The sequence below is a fragment of the Alternaria arborescens genome, assembly GCF_004154835.1.
Source record: "Alternaria arborescens strain FERA 675 chromosome Unknown contig_11, whole genome shotgun sequence".
Lineage (NCBI taxonomy): Eukaryota > Fungi > Ascomycota > Dothideomycetes > Pleosporales > Pleosporaceae > Alternaria > Alternaria arborescens.
This window is the reverse complement of record NW_021167866.1, coordinates 873,182-892,742: the sequence shown is the minus strand read 5'-3', so window position 1 is coordinate 892,742 and position 19,561 is coordinate 873,182. Positions and strand designations below refer to the sequence as shown.

The 19,561-nt window shown below is 50.4% G+C and overlaps 7 protein-coding genes across 7 annotated transcripts; 4 read left to right on the top strand and 3 right to left on the bottom strand.

The window, feature by feature from the left end:
- Positions 1-142: 142 nt before the first annotated feature.
- AA0111_g5769 (hypothetical protein) lies at positions 143-2,586 on the bottom strand (the record flags this gene model as incomplete). The annotated part of the gene is made up of 5 exons (XM_028651917.1): positions 143-439; positions 562-1,395; positions 1,454-2,295; positions 2,347-2,394; positions 2,448-2,586. The coding sequence occupies 5 exons, from the start codon at positions 2,584-2,586 to the stop codon at positions 143-145; spliced, it is 2,160 nt and encodes a 719-aa protein (XP_028506883.1).
- Positions 2,587-3,323: 737 nt separating this feature from the next.
- On the top strand, positions 3,324-3,691 carry AA0111_g5768 (hypothetical protein; the record flags this gene model as incomplete). The annotated part of the gene is made up of 3 exons (XM_028651916.1): positions 3,324-3,509; positions 3,565-3,612; positions 3,668-3,691. The coding sequence occupies 3 exons, from the start codon at positions 3,324-3,326 to the stop codon at positions 3,689-3,691; spliced, it is 258 nt and encodes an 85-aa protein (XP_028506882.1).
- An 880-nt stretch (positions 3,692-4,571) lies between these two features.
- Positions 4,572-8,503, top strand: AA0111_g5767 (hypothetical protein; the record flags this gene model as incomplete). Its single annotated transcript, XM_028651915.1, has 4 exons — positions 4,572-5,117; positions 5,172-6,476; positions 6,534-7,693; positions 7,753-8,503. The coding sequence occupies 4 exons, from the start codon at positions 4,572-4,574 to the stop codon at positions 8,501-8,503; spliced, it is 3,762 nt and encodes a 1,253-aa protein (XP_028506887.1).
- Positions 8,504-8,798: 295 nt separating this feature from the next.
- AA0111_g5766 (putative mannosyltransferase) lies at positions 8,799-10,063 on the bottom strand (the record flags this gene model as incomplete). The annotated part of the gene is made up of 2 exons (XM_028651914.1): positions 8,799-9,838; positions 9,895-10,063. 2 exons carry the CDS (start codon positions 10,061-10,063, stop codon positions 8,799-8,801), a joined length of 1,209 nt encoding a protein of 402 aa, XP_028506886.1.
- Positions 10,064-10,313: 250 nt separating this feature from the next.
- On the top strand, positions 10,314-12,829 carry AA0111_g5765 (hypothetical protein; the record flags this gene model as incomplete). The annotated part of the gene is made up of 2 exons (XM_028651913.1): positions 10,314-12,224; positions 12,275-12,829. 2 exons carry the CDS (start codon positions 10,314-10,316, stop codon positions 12,827-12,829), a joined length of 2,466 nt encoding a protein of 821 aa, XP_028506885.1.
- Positions 12,830-14,226: 1,397 nt separating this feature from the next.
- On the bottom strand, positions 14,227-15,753 carry AA0111_g5764 (hypothetical protein; the record flags this gene model as incomplete). The annotated part of the gene is made up of 2 exons (XM_028651912.1): positions 14,227-15,287; positions 15,336-15,753. 2 exons carry the CDS (start codon positions 15,751-15,753, stop codon positions 14,227-14,229), a joined length of 1,479 nt encoding a protein of 492 aa, XP_028506884.1.
- A 1,531-nt stretch (positions 15,754-17,284) lies between these two features.
- Positions 17,285-19,555, top strand: AA0111_g5763 (hypothetical protein; the record flags this gene model as incomplete). Its single annotated transcript, XM_028651911.1, has 1 exon — positions 17,285-19,555. One exon carries the CDS (start codon positions 17,285-17,287, stop codon positions 19,553-19,555), a length of 2,271 nt encoding a protein of 756 aa, XP_028506891.1.
- Between the last annotated feature and the right edge of the window lie 6 nt (positions 19,556-19,561).

The following is a 19,561-nucleotide window of genomic DNA, read 5'->3' as shown; positions in this document are numbered from 1 at the left end:
AGCACAACTTGCGCGAGTTTTGTATCTTATATCTTACTCAGACTCACTCTTGTTGCTATAGCTACTCGTTGTCAGGCTAACAATTGGTAGTATTTCACCTATCCAACCGCCTGTTTGGCAACAGCACTTCCTTGACTCATGGCTACCATTGTGGCCATGTGCGATGTGACTGGGTTATAGGGGAAGTTGGTTCTTCCTGGTCAGAACGAGGGTTGATGTCGCCCAATCTACGAAACACATCCCCACAACTCTTTCGTCGGATATATCCCAAGCGTGGGGTACCAACTGGTTCTGAAACTGATTTCTGAAGTATCAAGCCCCCATCTACACTGTCCGGCGCTTCTGGTGAGTGAGTGACTAGCATATCATCTTTGATCATGTCAAGAAAGTTGCTATAGTCTCCTGTGCAGCGATGATGTTCTCGCAGCTCTTCAATCACCTGTGATAGGTTAGTGGTGGTGAGGTGTGGACAGCTAAATTCAAGGTCGTTCCGCAATATGCCCAAAGAGTGATTCGGGCATAAATAGTAATAACACGTGAATATGGAGATCTCAGGCTTACCTTGAGGACCGCTGGCTTCACTTCGGCTGTTTTCTCACCTTCTCTCTCGACTATCGTGAAGAAAGTGTCTGTTCGCATGTTCGCCATACGAGGATCAGGTGCCAACCGCTGCTCGCCGAACCTTTGGACTAGTCTGTAACCACCAAAATACCAAGCGACAAATTCCAAGTATACACATCCGAGGGCCCAAACATCGCAAGCAGTAGTAAGCTTGCCATCAAGATCACTCTCTGGTGACCGATAGGTAGGCGAGTTCGGCAATTTACCAGTCTTCTGGGTATCCCACATGTTCTCTGTATTGAACCGAGTCACTCCAAAGTCGGTAATTTTCAGGACGCCATGACCACCCGTAGTCTGGGAATCTGGATACCAGAGGATATTCTGTGGTTTCAGATCACCATGACGGCCAAACAGATTTCTGGTCGAACGATCGGCATTTGCACTACCAGCGTAGGTGGCATGGTGTCTATCTGTCTCAGTCCTGCTGGAAAGTTTGAAAGCGTCAAGGATAGACGTCCCGGAGAATGTCGCATAACGATGGACGCTGTTGAGTCCATCTGCAAGCCCTCGACATTGCTCTATTACCCATGCACCTGTCTGGTCATGTTCTGGGGGCGCCTCTTGACGTCGCTTCCAATAATCGAAAAGATCGGCATCGGCCCATGGGAAAATAAGATGGTATGCTGCGCCTTGTTTATAGGTGGCTAGTAAAGTGATGAGGTGAGCATGAGCATGCTTGCTGGTACTGAGTCTTCTCAGAACAGTAACCTCTTGGCGAAAGGCTCTGTCATCTTTTGACTTCAATGTCTTGACTGCATAAATGTTGAGGCCACCCTAGTTTGCGAGATCTGTTAGTTATTTTGCATCATAGTCAGGTGTAGTCAAAACTTACCTTCGGTTGACATAAGTTATGATGGTCAGGATGAATCTTGGCTTTAAATACCTTGCTAGAGCCCCCCTCTTTCGCGATAGTTGTTTCCGGGAGGAATGGTAAGATCGATTCACACTCGAAGTCGTCATGTGGGACAATTCCATCGGATCCGGAAAAAACAGGCGCAAGTACTGACCACTGTCGGTCCAGAAACTCATCGGCATCTTCTGGTCTTGTAAACTTTATGTTGGCAGAACCAGGTGTGTTTCGACTAGTTAATGTAGCTGACCGATCAAACCTGCCCAGGTGCTGAGCCTTTTTGAAGGGAAGTTGGTCATCGCAAAGCCCGGCCTTGACAAACAGTCGGATCTTAGAAGGTCGTTTCATGAGATATAGTATTGCAAGTATCTTCCTGTATGACTCGTAATTCTTGGAAACGACCGGAGCTTTCAACATTCTGGACGGCTTGCCAATGGACTTGTTTGACTTGGAGAGTTCAGCTTGGATAACTTCATCTCGCACGATATCTCGGATTTGCGACTCTGGTATAAACTTCTGTTGGCGATAAGAGGTTTGCGAAGCTTGCTGAAGCTTCCTGGTCATTGGGTGAGGATCTTGGAGTCGTAATCTTCCCAACCATCTTTGAGCCAACACGACTGCTGTAAAGGTGCCAGAATCGGGCTGCGCATGCCGTTGCTTGACGAATGAGTCTTTTGTTTGCTCTATCTTCTCTGCTGTTCCCCTGGCAATGTTGAAATCTCTGACTTCCTTGGTGTAGCCATCAGCGACAGACTGAGCAGTCTTTAGACTGCTTGAACTCGAGCGTAAGCTAGCGGCACCAGATGGACGATGTACCAAGTCTCCTAATCGCCTCGTTAGAGTGCTGAACTTAGCATATGCGTATGTATCCGCACCTTGACTAAACAAAGGCGCACTTAATGGGCGGGCCTTTGGCTGTGGGTCTATATGACTGCGTCAGCCATTGAGCCTGAAACTTGTTGCACTAACAACGCACCTCGAGTAGCGGTTCCGGTGGGGTTGTCTACCCGGTGAGCTCGCTCTTTATTGCCTGTGGACGCGCTTGCTGACGCACGTCTGCTGCGTGGCACTGGATTCAGCAATTTTTCCTGGAGTTTCTGGCCTAACGGGTACATTAGAGCGGTGTTCAGAATTTGTGGCCGAGCATGACGACCAACGAATCCTAAGGCAAGGAAAACACTGGAGCAACAAACATGTCAACAAATCGAGTTGATCTCCTAACCTTAAAGCTTCCCCAGGCATAGCATTCCTCGAAGAAGCGATTGGGTGTGGGGTCCAAGATTGCGGGATTGCGATACCCCTGCAGGTGGCACAGGCTCAAATTTGCATGACCACAATATGACCATTCTTCACCATGCCGCTAATTCATACACTGAGCGAACTAACCCCCAGTTTTACCTATGCCCCGATATACCGGTCTGATCCCTCTACTGGCAAGGTCATAGCGCGCGGTCTTAGATGTTCTCAGTCACTACGAGTGAGGCAGTCGGATTCTGAGGCCGCCAGAGTACGAGATATAAGCCATCCGCTTCAACCTGTCAGCTGCCGCCACACTTGGGGCTATGTTAGGTAAAATGCCCATACCTCGTGTTGCCCGGTTCACAAGACTGGTGAAGCTGAAAGAGGCAGACGGGTGACATCTACGCCTTCAACATGCCTCAGCCGCTAACGGAGTTGGTGTACTGGGTACAAGTGTGATTGGTGCTTGACGTACGCCGGATTTGAGTAACAACGCCATGTCAACAAAGAGCTCAGCCTACCGGGCAACAGAGCGCCGAGTATAACAGCGCGTTCAGGGCAACTCTTGCAATCCGACGACATGTATCTTCATCTTTAGGCTTCCGTTCAAACGATGACTGCTCTTAAGAAGCTCTTGCCTTTCGCTAATTCCCCAACGAAAAAACGAACATTTTCGGACCCAGAGCAACCGGCGCATCCCAGCGGAAGCAGCGTTCAACCAATTGACGTCATGGACATAGACCCAGGAAAGTTGATGGACAAGCTAAGACTGAAGTTTGGATCGGAGTTCGAGATTCATGTGGGTAGATTCCCACAGAACAGCGAAGTTGGAGTTTACTAATCCTAGACACCAGATGATGCATAATGTGTACTGTATCAAAGCGCCTGGGCTGCTTACCGCGGTAAGTTCGATGATCTTAGTTCACGCCCACAGCCGCCGTGTCTAACGTTGCATAGGATGATATCGAGGAGTGCCGATAACAGAAACCAACTATAAATACTTAGAGCTCGCGGATATTGTACAGATGTACAAAGCATGGCGAATGTTGCAGTCGTTCGATTTCTCATGTGATCGAATCGTATCCGGGTGTGCTGTGATGATCTTGGGAAGGTGGGAAGGAGGAGCAGCGGGTCGCAGCCCTGGAGATGTCAGGGGGCAGCGCTAAGTACGGAGGCCAAGTGGGGCAGTGCCTGGGCTGCGAGGTGCGAGGCTATCTCACCCGAACGTCTTCACTTGACAATGATCTTGTGTTGATGGTACCTAAGATACACGGCTGTGTATACTGCTGTATCTGTTAGCCCTGCTCTAGCGCAACATCAAGCACGATTGCGAAATGTCACGCGATCTCATGACATATTACTTGCTACCAGACTGGGGCCAAAAACGCCACCCCCCACGTTTCGCGCCCCAGCGTTGCTATCTGCTGCAACGCTGCAGGCTCGATTGGAATTACTGGAAGCGACTGCAGGTTGTTCGCAATATCGGCGTACCCCTAAGATGATGTTGAAACATTATGCGCTTTGCTGCGCCGCTTCACGATGCATCGGCTGTGTTTCCTGTTGAATCGTTCAGTTGAATGAAGGGAGTTTGCCTCGTTGCCTACTTGGACGTCGTTGAAGGACCCATTTGCATGTTGTCACATCAAATACAGACCCCCTCCTCGGCTACGCATTGGAAGCCGACCGAGCAGCTTTCGCGTGTCTCGTCTCTGTCTACCAGGCCTCAGTTCAGCCGCAGACTCAGATCATCAGCTGGAAACCCTGAACCCATATCAACTTCTGCGCACTTCACCCTTATCAACAGATATTACAGGATTCAATTTTTCCTACGCCAACTCGTCATTATATCCGTTTCCCGATCATGGCCGATAGCGATTCTTCAGACGAAGAAGAAACAAAGGAGCAATGTTTCAGGAAATCGCTGTCCTTTGCACAAAAGAAAAGCACATTCGAAAGAACCTGTTGTTATTTTATTCCTGAAGGAGTCTTGAGCGGATTGGTTACAGTGCAAACAATCAAGGACGTGTTGCACATCGCGAATCCAACCCCAGCAGAAGATGAGTTGATCGATTTCGTCAAGACACGAGCATCGAAGGTTTTCGCGATAGCCCTATGGGCTAAAGTGGAAAACCCTAGGAGAATGATGGCCTATTTCAAATCGAAGAATTTGGATGACAACGACCTGCCAATCACCGATCCTAACAGTATTTGGTCCAAAAGGTCATGGTACAACGATCTCATTGAGCACCAATGGAGATTCTACGCGGCTATTTTCTCAACCGCCAAATACAATCTCGACCTTGAAGAGTCCTGTATACTTCCTTTCACATCAAAAGGTGGCGATGATGGACGAGGCTCATTTGGTGTGGTTTCGAAATATTTAGTCCATCGAAATCATATGGAACCAGTACGGCCCTTGATACTACACATGTCTTCGCACGAAATCTGCTGACATAGACAGGCACTTCAAGACGACTCGTATTTCGCTGTAAAAGAGATCCAGGCTACAGAAGATGCTCAAGAAGTAGCTGAACATTGGGAAAAGGAAGTCAAAGCCCTGAGAACGATGAACAGATTGGACCAAGAGCATATAGTCCGTTTCATTACAGCGTTTCGGCGTCGTAGACAACATGGAGGAGACGAACATTACCTAATGTTCGAATGGGCAGACGGCGGTAACCTTCGCAATCTCTGGAAGAATATGCCTTCACCCACTTTGACCGCGCCGTTAGTCAAAGACGTCATAAGACAAGTTCTAGGACTTGCTAAAGCACTTGACGCCGCTCACAACCTGAACGCGACTGGTGCTTCGTACCGACATGGCGATCTCAAACCCGAGAATATCCTCGTTTTCAACAAAGGTGGATTGATTGGCACTCTCAAGATCGGTGACTGGGGCGAAGCTAGGGAACATGGCCAAGCCACTGAGATGCGTCCTAGTAAGACTACAGCAAAATACGGAACTCGTCGTTATGAGGCACCAGAGGTGGAAACTGGTGTTACTCCCAAGTGGTTGGGCCAGTCAACAAAGCGACGTTCACGACTGTACGATATCTGGGCAATGGGCTGCATCACGTTGGAACTCACTATATGGCTTCTCTACGGAGCCGAAGGTCTCGGCCGTTTCGACCGTGAGTTAGGCTTCGGTAGCTTCTACCAGACCAGTGTCGTGAACGGGAGAAAGGTAGCCCAAGTACATGATGCTGCTGTACGCTGGATGGACCAAATGGCAGAAGATCCCAGGTGTCAGGTGGGCAGTACAGCGATCGGTGATCTTTTGGAGCTGGTACGAACAGCTTTGCTAGTTGTGAAGCTTCCACGAAGGCTTGGCACGACCCTTTCTGACATCCCTGAAAGATCGCGCACAGATTCATTTGTAGATTCTGGCATGAACGCAACCAGGGTAACGCCGCAAGATGTTGTCTCTGAAGAAAGTGCCATCGACTCCACTGTACAGCCTGCAATAGACATTCCTTCTTTCAGCTTCACTCCTGCGGAACCCGAACCCGACAAAATCCCTGTACAGCCAGAACCTGAATCCCGAGGGCCTGCTCGCTGTCTCGCAACTGATTTCCGCACTCGCATTGAGACGATTAATGGAGAAGACGAAGATGAAAGCTATTGGTACGCACAACCTCTCGACCAGCACAGACCGGGAAACCTCAAAGGATCATTCTCCCTTTCCGCTTTGCCACCCTTGTTATCAGATTGCGACTCAGGAGAAGGTTACCAAGCACAAGATCGTGAAGTATCAATACAGAATGGAGTAAGTTCTTAACCCCGAAGCATATCTGCTCAGTCTAACTAACATGGCTCTCCGAAGAATGATTATGGAACTCCAGAGCTCGATGAAAACGACTGGAAGTACCAATCCGGCAACGAATTTGCGTCTGCTATGTTTGAATCTCTACAGCACTCGGATACACTCGAGTCGTCTGATCGCACTGTATCAAACCGCCTCTGTGACCAATGCTTACAATTCCGCAACGAAGTCTCCAGTCCAGGGTTTGCGATCTCATACGAAACACACACCCTTAGAGCAAGCGCCAGCGAGAAGAAATGCGACCTGTGCAGCCTCCTATGGCAAGTTGTTATTCAAAACGGCCGAGTAGATTCGCAGGCTGTCAAGTTCGAACGGACAGGACCTTTCTTGAGACTGGAGAGCACTGGCCCTCGTATATTGTCCATCGTTCGAGATCCTGAGCAAATGCTGCCCCCAACGAGCGAGTTTCAGACTGGATTTGTTAGACTTCCAGAGGCTGGGCAATCTACACATATGGAGGTCATCAAGTACTGGCTCAACGACTGCGATAGACAACACACATGTAAGCCGCTTGGACTCGCTGCCGATGGAGATAAGGTTAGGTTGCCAACAAGGTTGATCGACGTTGGACAATCTGGAGACAATACTGTTCGACTATGGGCCACGACTCCGAAAGATTCTGGCGAGTGGATCGCGTTATCGCATCGATGGGGATCTCAGCATCTCTCGACTACGACCAAAACCCTGCAGTCACATCTCAACGGCATCGATTTGAATAGCCTTCCGTCCACTTTCAAAGACGCCGTGACAGTGACTCGTGCTTTGGGGCGTCGCTACCTATGGATTGATTCCCTTTGTGTCATCCAAGGTCCGGATGGCGACTTCAAGACCGAAGCGAAACGAATGGAAGACGTCTACAGTGGCGCATACTGTGTGATTGCTGCGAGCTGCGCAACTAACCATTTTTCAGGATTTCTCAAGCAGCGCAAGGGCCGAAATTATGTCGGGTTAAGTCCCGAAGGCAAAGGCCAAACACCTTTCTATGTCTGCCAAACCATCGACAATTTCAAGGACCATGTACTCGATGGGGATCTGAACCGTCGCGGCTGGGTTTATCAGGAGCATGCTTTGGCTCGTCGAACTCTCTTTTTTACCGAACACCAGACATACTTCGAATGTAGGGATGGCGTACGTTGCGAAACCTCTACAAAACTGAGCAAGTAAGTAAATATGCCACACGCCATCGCTTGATGTTTGATGGGCTAATTGAGGACCACAGTAAGCTTGCTGCCTTCCTAGGAGATCCGGACTTTCCACACATCCTCTACAACGCGAGCCAAGGCGAGAAGATTCTGCGATACCAAGAACTTTACCGCGAATACTCCCGCCTGGGTCTTTCGGAGCCATATGACCGACCAACCGCTATTGATGGACTTCAACAACGCCTCCTCCGCACAATGCGAGTAAGCGGTGGCTTTGGTGTCTTTGATGAAGGAGTAACGCGTGGACTCCTCAGAAGGAGTCTTCTTTGGCGTCGCGGCATCGACACCCCAAGTTTGAGTCGCATTCATTTCCCTCCACAGAGCGTTGTGTCTACTGTACCATCGTGGTCATGGATGGCATACACTGGCGGAATCGACTACTTACAGCCTGACTTCGGATGCTATGAGTGGGAGGACCTGCAATCACCGTGGTCACCGAAAACCCCTACCAACGTATCCAGCACTGACTACAACCTGGCCAATATAGCGCTCGAAGCTATAGCGCGGGAGTACGATCTCGGTGCTGCGGTACAGGGCGAGGGCGAGCTGATCTTCGATACGCCGAACGGGTCAGCGAAACCAGATACATTGTGCGTTGTGCTTGGCAAGGCGAAAGGCAGCCCCTCACTTGGGACACAGAGACACTACATATTGATGATTGCAGCACAGAGAGGGCGGCCTGGAAGCAGGGTATACGAGCGGGTGGGGACGGGCTTTTTGCCCGGAAAGTGTATCTCGCCTAGTGGATTCAAAGTGAAAATTCAGTAATAATGGGTATCTTATTGTAGTCTTTCCGCAACGTCTAATGCAATGCTCAGTTTCAGAGTATCTTCATAAATTCTCATTGCGTCTAGTGGTATACGTGCTATTGAATGTAAATGCGTCGTATCAAGATGAAAGCTGTTCATAATTGGACACCAAATAACTCCGAGGTCTCCAGGGGTTCCCACCGCATGAGTGCATATATTGGCACCAACCATGGTCACTTCTGCTACACAAAGTGGGTGGCTTAGCGACAGATGATCGTACAGGATAGAGGGCAATGCTGTCTAAGAAGAAGAGCTCAGTCCATGCCAACATATTTGAACCACAGCGGTCGACAGTCTTCCCGGTTCAACCACTTCTCACCGTCTGTGAACCGACCAGTAACACAGCCAGAACACTTTGGACTGTTCGGGCAGTTGAAGAAGGGTATGTGCTGATATCCGATGTCTCGGAACCAATGTATCTTGCTCTTATCTTCGAACAATCCTAAGGCGACACTGTGTACTGGCGCATCGCCCCAGCGTTCGTAAAAGAAGCCTCCAGCACGATCAAGATGGTTGAAGTAGTCACGGTACTTTTTGCTTCTCCAAAAGCTCAGATCGCCGATTTCGAAGTTGGACCAGAAGTGGCAGGTTGAGTACCCGTGTGCTTTCTGGTTGTTCTCGGGCCGTCGCTTGTCGTCTTCCAACCACTCTCGCGCATTGTTCGGATGGACGTATCCTGGATTATCCTCGATGAACTTCTTTGTCTCGGGCCATAATGTCGCGACGCTATCAGGGCTGTCGTAAATGTTGATATTGAAGCCGTATGTTTTGTTGTGGTCCTGCATCCATGCAAAGACATCGTAGTCGACGTCGCAGAAGAAGTGAACGTTAGGCTCCACGCGCCAGTAGTATTGAATGTCCTTCAGCGCAGGATGCTCGCTGAACATTCCGCTGTTCCACCGACACATTTGGTGGTACGACTTTTTGTCCATGTATTGCACGTCCAGGGACTTGAGCAGAGAAACAGACTCCTCATACAAGTCCATATTGATCCACGAGGGTACGTCCCAGTGTTCGGCAGGGACTAGCTCGTATCGCACTTCAGCATTGGTGGCTGCTCGCGTGGCCTTTTTGAACTCTTCAGTAAAGGGCTTATCGTTGAAGAAGGTCCAGGGGTAATTGAACTTGTGGTTCCAGGTGCGCTCGAGATCGCGCATGCTCTGTAGCATGTCTTGGAGTTCTTCATTGCGCACCAGGCTAAGGATTGTGGCGTTGATGCGCGCGCTTGTGGGGTTGTTCGGGGCGTAGTTGTTGCCGTCGACTCGTCGCAGCGGCTCAGGAGGTTCGCCGGAAGCTGATCATTCAGTCAGTATGTCTGGTGGGTCTGCACCACGTGGTATGGTATCTTACGATCTAACTGAGGGTCGTGGTCCCAATCGCCGACTTTGTTGGTCGGAAGCTTGCTCGGAATCTCGACGGGTGTCTCGGAACCTGGCGCCTTGAGGATCTGCACGAACAGGTAGATGAAGATGCAGAAAGTGGCGCCAGCCAAGTAGCGCATGCCCTTGGGAAGCGCCATGGTGAAGAGCAGGTGCGGTGGCTGAGGGGTTGGGACAATGTCCCGCCTCAAAAAAGTCGCAGGAGCGTTCAACACTTGAGTTTCACAGCGGTGACGCGGTGCGTGAGGGCCGCTAGTCTGCATCAGGCATGATGTATCTGTCATGTGGAACCCGAAGCAACCGCCACAAATCAACACCACGATATCGCTACTACCGAGACACTATCTCCGTCGGCGTCGTCGCGGGACGGCAGATGAAGGACGCGTTATCATGGCCCAAAACGCGAAAATCTCCGGCCTCACGGACGAGTTGATACAGTCCATACTGAGACACGACCCAGCTGCAAATAAACAGGCCTACAGACATGCCAAAGAGATTGCGTCACGCAATCTTCGAGGGCATCAGTACGCAAGAACGAATCAATTCGACGTCACGGCTACCTTTAAAGGACTTGACGAGAAGTTTCGCATTAAGAACCGCGATGATCTCGCAGATGCGCTACAAACGCGGCTCCAAAAGTTGGAAGGATACACGAACAAGTACAAGCCAGAGTTCCTATCTCTACTACTTCAGCTAGCCGATCGGCCCTTGGAGAACACCCAGGTCGAAGCGCTTGAATTGCTTAGGCCGCCTAGCCCCCCTCCACCATTGACATGGGCGGAGATGCTAGAAGATGATCCGTACAGCGATGAAGATATCTGGAAGGACATTGATTATGGTGCGGACTCTTCGGGCGACGAAAAGATACCCAAGAAGCGCAGGAAGGCTCCTAGCACACCGCCGACCAGCTTCGATGAAGATGATACATTCGATCCGGAGGCCTGTGTGACGTCGACAGACAAAGAACTCGTTGCGAGACTGGAGGAAACGCAATTTTGGACATCAAGCGTGAATGGAGGAAGCAGCGACATGTGTATAACGGAACTGCAGGCCGTACGAGAGACACTGTTTATGCTTGGTGGGCTGAAGACGAGCCTGTACCGAACCGACAATATGAACAACATTTGCTCCAATTCGACCTACCTGGTTGACAACAATCAATCAGCCGCGGTTGCACATCTTCTTTCCCAGTTGGCCAACATTGGCACACACATAGAAGCAATGCGACGTTGGACGCTGCAGCAGCGAACTAAGCAGCCACCAGCATCACCTCTTATTCAAACCTTCGAGGCCGCCGTACGAAAACGATTACTCTACTTCGACCAGTCCTTGTCTACGATGCAGCAACGGCATCTGATACCTGACGCCCCACTCCCCGTCAGTTTATTGTCGCTACACGGCGACGTACAAGCATTGTGTTATTCCATTTTACGCCTAGCACCTATTGTCAGCGGTCTGAATCAATTGATGATGAATCTAGATCCATCAGTACCAGGAAACCCTTTCTACCACCTCGAGGCGCTGTACGAGCAGACCACTCTTGCGCAGATGACGCTGGAAGACGAAATCTTCACATACATGGCTGAAGTATTCTTCGAGTGTTTACAAACGTATCTAAAGCCGATACGACGATGGATGGAAATTGGCGAGCTCGGTCCCGATGAAGAAAACTTCTTCGTCATCTCGAACGACGCAAAGAGTGATACTGCCTCTTTGTGGCACGATCGCTTTATGCTCCGCCGTGATCCTGAAGAAGGCCTAAAGCTGCCTTCATTTTTACAGCCGGCGGTCAAAAAGATATTCAATACCGGCAAAAGTGTCATTTTCTTAAAGGAACTAGGTATCTACGACACGAACTTACATTACTCAGTGGTTGAGCCGCGCCTCGACCGCGAAACAGTTTGCCGTACATCGGATGATGTTCCCCTCTCGCCTTTTCCAGAACTATTCCAAACGGCGTTCGAGACATGGATCCGTAGCAAGTATTCAGTCGCTTCAACCGTACTTCGTCAACATATTTTCGAGGCAAATGGCCTAATGCGGGTGCTGCACGTATTCGAGTATTTGTACCTGGGTAGGAACGGCGCTGTTTTTGAAGATTTTGCGACTACAGTCTTTGAGCGCATGGATGCTGGCAGACGAGGATGGAACGACCGATACGTACTCACGGAGCTTGCACGAGGAATATTCAGCACGATCCTGTCTACGCCCGATGTGGAGAAACTTGTCGTTCGTTCTATGAAAGCAAAGTCGCATGGAAGCTCTGTCAAGGGTCTTGCTGCCATTTCTGTGGACTATGCAGTATGTTTTGAGAGAACACTCTTTTTCGTTTCAGCTAACACTATTTCCAGGTCTCTTGGTCGATTCAAAACATTATCCAGCGATCGTCTGTACCCATCTACCAGGAGATTTTCACCTTCTTGATGCAAATCTACCGGACCAAATATCAACTACAACGGGCCCGCATTCGCGCATCCAGAAAGACTTGGCCAGCAGTATTCTTCAGAGTTCTTCAGCGTTTGAATTGGTTCGCGGACGTGCTGCGTTCCTACGTAACCGAGACCGCTGTGTATTTGACAACACGAGACATGAACTTGGCTATAGAGAAGGCCGACGACATCGACGAGATGTCTCAGATCCATGTCCATTGTATGGAGAAATTACAAAAACGAGCACTGCTTTCGAAGGACGTGAAACCAATCCATAAAGCAATCATGGAATTACTAGATCTTGGTGTATTACTGTCCCAAAATGAGGGCAGGAACCTTGACGAGGTAGATCGAGAGTCTGCAAGGCTCTTCCCTTTCGTGGCAGCGGGTTTGCGAAGTGTGGCGAGGGTGGGAGAGCCTATGTGGGAGCAACTAGCTGATCGACTGGACGCTTTTTCACACAGTTCCAAGCCATAGTCTAGTATCCTGCCCCATAGTACTGTAGCTGCAAGCTGAATACCAAAACCGCGATCTTGCATCTTTTCTCTGAGCATATTGCAGTGCTCATCTGTTAGAGGTTGCCATTGCCTGTACGGTTCCTCCCTTATATCCTCCGCTTCCTAGTCTCCCGTCTCGATCAATGACAATCCAGGTAGTGGTTCAAGTGGTACCAAGAGGTATCATGGGAGTGGGAGGTACCCGCGCCCAAAATTCGACAGGGCTATAACGACACCCACTCTCGGGATACAACGTGATGGCAGAGACTCAATGTTGCTGACGAGATTCGACTGTGTCGGATTCGTCCTCGCTTAGTGAGAGCTGTCTTTCCTTTTTTCGTGGTAAGTCGTCCGGATGAGGATTGCCCTCGTGGTGGCCATCGTCGCGTGCCCGACTCCAGAGTACCATGAAAAAAAGGAACCCAAGAAGTACGGCAATGACTGTAGGTGCGGCGGGATGACGCATTTTAGTTCCAGTTCTCGCCTATCTCTTTTGAAGAATCTCGCTTTCGAATCCCGACTTTGCTTCTCCTAGTCCTGATCGGGTAACTTGGGAGGATAATGTGTCTCTTAACCTCTGTCTTCTTCTGCGATGTCCACCAACAACCACTTCACGCAGTGCACACACCTGCAATCACTGTCCAGTCCCTCAAAACTTTCTTGCAAACCATACAGCAATATATATCCTTCTCCAGTCGATGGAAGACCACTGCAGACGCTAACCTCAAGATCTTTGTACAATGTGACGATTCAGTAATATGTTCCGATCACGGGAATCTTCGCGCCGCGCTTACCTAACACACTAACGCTATCTACACAAGCTCAAAGAAAGAGGTCAGTGCACCAGGTACAATAGCAGGCTGGGTGTGGCTGGGATTCGCGAGCAGCTCAATTGCGCGCAATCGTGCTGCAATCGACGCCTGCAGCGAACCTACCGGATTAGGAAGGTACGGTCTCGGTAATGCATGAACCCTGGGGGAAATGATCCGTGCGTCAGGGGTACGGTTGAGCTGACCCTCACTTGTAGTTCGGCTGACCTTGGACGGGGGTCAGCTCAGTCGAGTCCAAGGTCAGCTCAACTACGCGACTACTCCGGTAATCGACGTCGCCAGCAAACCTATCTGATCTTGGGAAGGTGCCAAGATCGGCAACTGTAATGAAACGATAGGATTCTAGGGTGTCGAGATGACCTCGCCAGTCGTTGAAGTTCAAGGTCAGCCGGACTGCAGCCATCACCATCCCGTCCGAGGTCAGCCAAACTGTAAGCGAGCGTCAGCTCAACTATACCGCCCATCATAAATGGTAAGCTTTAAAGAAATATGACTTCTATTCGAGGTTTCGCCGAGTCTAGTTCGCGAGGTCTGCGAAGAGCCCTCTTCAGCGCCTTCGTTCTGGCTCTTCTTCATCATCCCTAGGCACCCACTCCGTTCCGTTGACATTCAACAGCTCCGTGACCTCATCCATATTCACACCCAGAGCGGCAGCAACGTACTTGGGCAGGTCAGTGTTGTCCCAACCACCCGCCATGTCCAAGACGAGCTTGTCGCCCATGCCACCAGCAGCATAGCCATACAAGGTGGTATCAACGCCAGTATGGCCACCAGTTGACCACTCGAGCCCCGCGCGGTCATTCAGAAGGTCGGCAAGTTCCTGTGCAAACTGATCGCCAGCGGCGAGAAGAATCTTGATCTCTGCATTGGAGACGCTGGTCAGGCCATACGCAGGGATTATTTCGTTGTTGAGGTATGCAGCCTTGTCGGTACCGTTGTAGCCGCTCCAAAGCTCGTTCAAATATTCGGCTGAATGCTTGCCAGGCTGGAGTAGCGATGGATCGTATTGAGAGGGTATGGTTATGCCACCAGTTTCATGATCCGCCACAGCGAGGAATGCGGTATCAGGGTGCGCGTCGATCCACTTCATGACCATGCTTACAACGTTGTTAAACTCGAGGACTTCGTGCAAATGAGCGACAGAGTCGTGTGCGTGTGACGAGTGATCGATGCGGGAAGCCTCAATCATCATGATGTAACCCTTGTCGTCGGACGCGCTGGCTCGCGAGAGCGAGTTGAGGGCAGCTTGCGTCATCTCAGACAGTGATGGTTCGCGGACGTCGGCGGCTTGTTGTTGGCGATCAACTTCGTAGCTAAGGTCGCCATCCTTAAACAGGCCCACGTATGGAAGCTGGATATTGCCTAAACCAAGCTCGAGAGCGTCAAAGCCGGCACGATCGCGGGCGGTGTAGTAGCCTCTCGATTCAGCATACGTGAACAGATCGATGTCATCTGTGCGACATGAGTCGGATTCATTTTGAGGCTGAAAGTAGCAGCGGCCGCCACCAAGCATGAGATCAACGCTGATGCCCAGAGGGTGGCTATAACCAATCTGCTGTTCGGAAATCTTGTCAAGAGCGTTCCTGCTCACAGAGTGGGAGAAGTAAGCTAGGTATAGTTAGCGGTGATCTGACAAACGATGGGAGTCATTCGTACCGGCGGGAGTCGCGTGACTGATAGGTGAAGTCACGACGAGGCCAGTGAGGTAGCCTGCCAACTTCGCAGCTTCCATCACAGATCCGACCGGTTTCCCATCAGGCGTGACACCGATAGCCCCGTTTTCAGTCTTGTAGCCGGTAGCAAGAGCAGTTCCCGCAGCACCAGAATCGGTCACTAAGTTGTTGGCAGAATGGGTTCTGGTGTTGCCGATGACGGTAACATCGATGGGCAAAGCATTCATTCGGGGAGCACGAGTGATTGTGTTCCCGTTAACCATAGACAAATATGTCCGGACCAATGTCTGGGAAACGGGTCCCATGCCATCGGGAATGATGAAGATAAAGCTTTTCGGCTCGATTGCTGCAAGCGTAGCTTGTGCCAAAGAGATGGCCGTGAGGGTTTTCGAGGTACGCATGTTCGACAACAGTAGACAGGCCCTATTCAAATAGTGTAACGAAAGACAATGGTGGAGATGAATCTATAACTTGACCTATAGTGCACAATCGACACCGATGCAGTTTATATACCCTGAGAACCCAGGATACTACCATCCTACGATCTTATGGGTACTCACATTAGGCCTAAACATCCTGCACATGCCGGTTCGCCAAATCTTGGGACTGCTCCATAATTTCAATCCGGATAGGTACCCAGCGAAAAACAGCAATTGTTGTGATAACGTCTCGTGTAAGAAACCCGCTCAGAGACGCTGACTTCTCTTCCCCAAGCTCGTATCATATCTCAACAGGCCTCGTAGCAATCGCGATGTCCTCAGTGTATACTTTGCGAGTGTCGCATTGAATGGCATTGTTCGATTTCCGCTCATTCGATGTCACAGGACAAATTTTGACTCGACCACTTATAGCAATCGCCGCAATCACATTCGGCCTACGCATACACTCTCGTCTGCAAGCCCAGCCTTGGTATGTCTTCTCGACTATGGAACGCTCTCTTGCCAAGATTCTTGGAGACTTGGAGAACGGGACGGCGCTCGGCGAACATCAAAAGTGTACCTTTCGTACCCCACGTGTTGGTGGTTGTGGGCGAAGGGTATCTCATTTCGAGTCGAACGGAACAATCTTGTTCTCTTCGAATCTGTTGTTATGCATCGTCCTGTTGATGCATATGTAGCGCCTTGTGATCGATGACTGTGGTGCTTCCTTCTGAACAATGAAGCTGTCTGCTCTTTGCAAGTCAACCGATTTTTTTAATCTTTTACACGACCAGATGACCATGGTACGACCGACGCAAAAGGTCGTATATCTCCGCGCTTGCAGCCGTATCCGTGCGAAAGACGCCGAGGAAGCGCGTGCTCGGGCAATAAGCCTAGAGAATGTCGCAAACGAAACCTATCACTTAGGCAATGTTATGTGCTCCGCCGTATGCAACGAGGGGGGAGCAATCGAGAGACTACCGAGACTACGCAGTTGAGACAAGCTATCTGTATAACACAACTCTGGAGTTTCTTGCAGATGCTTGTAGTCGGAGAGGAATTATCCCGAGATGCTACGAAAGTTGAATGGCGTTCGTGGTTCGTGCGTGGTTTAGCGTCAGACCCCGCAAGTCATCCAGCTTAAACCTCGGGAGTGGCGTCATCGGTTTCTGCTTTTCGCCTGCCTTTGTGGAGTGCCGCACTATATATGGTCCACGACTCAAGCGAATGTGGAGGGTACTCCGGGGAAGGTCAAGGTTCAAGACTTGTTGCGAGACCAGGGTCCCTAGGAGCCGATGAATTAGGTCCTGGTGGACACCGCGTATTCGTGGAGATTTTACGCTTAGGCAAAGGAAGGAAGTCAATTGAGTATCGCTCCCGGTAAGTAACTATGGCTCGAAAGCGCCAGGTGAGTATAGCTCCCGGCTTGTGATAGTACTATATCATCAAGGTGTGTAATCCTGTGCTTCTGAATAGACACCCGTATCTCCCTCGTTCTCACATCTCTTTCATCATGCGGTCGTACCGCCTTCCTCTTTGTGTATGGAGTCTATGGTCGACAGTTTCTGCTCAAACGGAATCGTCAGGAGCCCAGGTTCAAGCAGCACTGGAAAGCCTCACGATTACAAACGTCGACGATGTTCGCGGTAATCTTCACCTACCGAGCGCATCCGAGAACTACAATGTTACCTGGATCAGTAACAACCCCTCGGTGATATCTGCGGACGGCATTGTGCAAAGACAAGGCGCCGACACCGTTGTCAATCTTACAGCGATCATCGACCAAGAAGGAACAACTTCGAATCGCACGTTCAGTGCCAACGTACGACAAGCTGTCGAACTTGAACCGTTCGAGGGCTATGCGTTTGCGTACTTCACGAACAACACGTTAGCGGGCGAGAAAATCTACCTAGCAGCCAGCGAGGGCAACAATGCATTGGACTGGAGAGAGCTCAACAACGGACAGCCCATTCTCGCCTCTTCCGAAGGCACGAAGGGACTGCGTGATCCCTTCGTAATCCGCTCGCCGGAAGGTGACAGATTCTATCTGCTCGCCACTGACTTATCGATTGGATCCGGCACTTCCTGGGGAGATGCTGTTCGTATTGGGAGCTTGTATCTGGAGATTTGGGAATCAAGCGACCTCAAGACATGGTCACAGCAACGACACGTCAAGGTTTCTCCCTCCACTGCTGGAAACACATGGGCACCTGAGGCATACTACGATACCGACATCGGATCGTACGTAGTGTTTTGGGCATCATCTCTATACGAAGAGAGCGATACGAATCGCACGGGAGCAACCTACCACCGCATGCTTTATGTGACCACGCGAGACTTCGTCACATTTAGCGAACCCGAGATTTGGCAGGATGCTAAGATGTCACGAATTGACACTACAGTCATCCAGGAGGGCGCCACGTTTTATCGATTTACCAAAGACGAAGGTGGTACAGGCACCAACTGCACCGACATCATTCAAGAGCGCTCGGACTCCCTTCTTGCTCCTGTTGAATCATGGTCTCAGGTTGCCTCATGCATCGGTCGTAACGCTGGTACAAGCAATGTCGAAGGGCCGACAGTATTCAAAGCCAACCCAGGTGACGTCCATGGCGAGAAGTACTATCTTTTTGTCGACGAGTACACTGGACGTGGATATATCCCACTAGAGACGGATGATATTTCTAAGCCCAACTGGAAGGTTTCCAGCTCGTACAAGCTCCCGACCAGCCCACGTCACGGCACTGTAGTCCCTGTGACTGCACGAGAGCTTTCCGGTCTGACTGCGCAAGAGTCTGCTGGTCTGGCTGCACGAGAGCTTGCTGGTCTGACTGCAAAGACAGGCAGCCCCGTACTTCCTGGTCTATATGCGGATCCAAACATCGCCGTTTTTGGTGAAAACTACTACATCTATGCGACAACTGATGGCTTCCCCGGCTGGGGTGGCAACGTTTTCTATGTATGGAAGTCCCCTGATCTCGTCTCTTGGACGCGATCAGCCGAGCCCTTCTTGACCCTCAATGGGACAAACGGCAACGTACCCTGGGCGACGGGGAATGCCTGGGCTCCGACTATCATCGAAAGGGACAGCAATTACTACTTTTACTTCAGCGGTAACAACCCCGAGTACGACCGTAAGACCATCGGTGTTGCTGTTGCAGACTCACCAGAAGGGCCTTTCACTGCCCAACCGAAAGCCATGATCTTGAACATTGGAGACTCTTCCAACGGAAACATCACCACGGGCCAAGCGATTGATCCTGATGTCTTCCAAGATCCAACTACTGGCAAGTACTATATCTTCTGGGGCAACGGAGGGTCAGACATTACGCCCGCACTCTATGCTGAGCTCACCGACGATATGCTCTCACTGAAAAACGGCACCACTCGTGTCATGACTGGTCTTCCCGAGTTTCGCGAGGGCATCTTCATGAACTACCGCAAAGGCCTCTTCCATCTTACTTACTCCATCGATGATACTGGTTCAGAGAACTACCGAGTGGGATACGCGACATCTACAAGTGTTCATGGACCATGGACATACCACGGTATCATACTCCAGAAGAATCCGTCGCTTGGTATTCTCGCCACTGGGCATAGTTCCATCATCAACGTACCGAACACTGATGACTGGTACATGGCGTACCATCGGTTCGCTATACCAAACGGCAACGGAACGAACAGGGAAACCACCATTGATAGAGTGTACTTTGACGACCAGGGCTTGATCAAGCCTGTTGTGCCTACACTGGAAAGTGTGCCCCCAGAGACGATTCCTGCGTAAGTATGG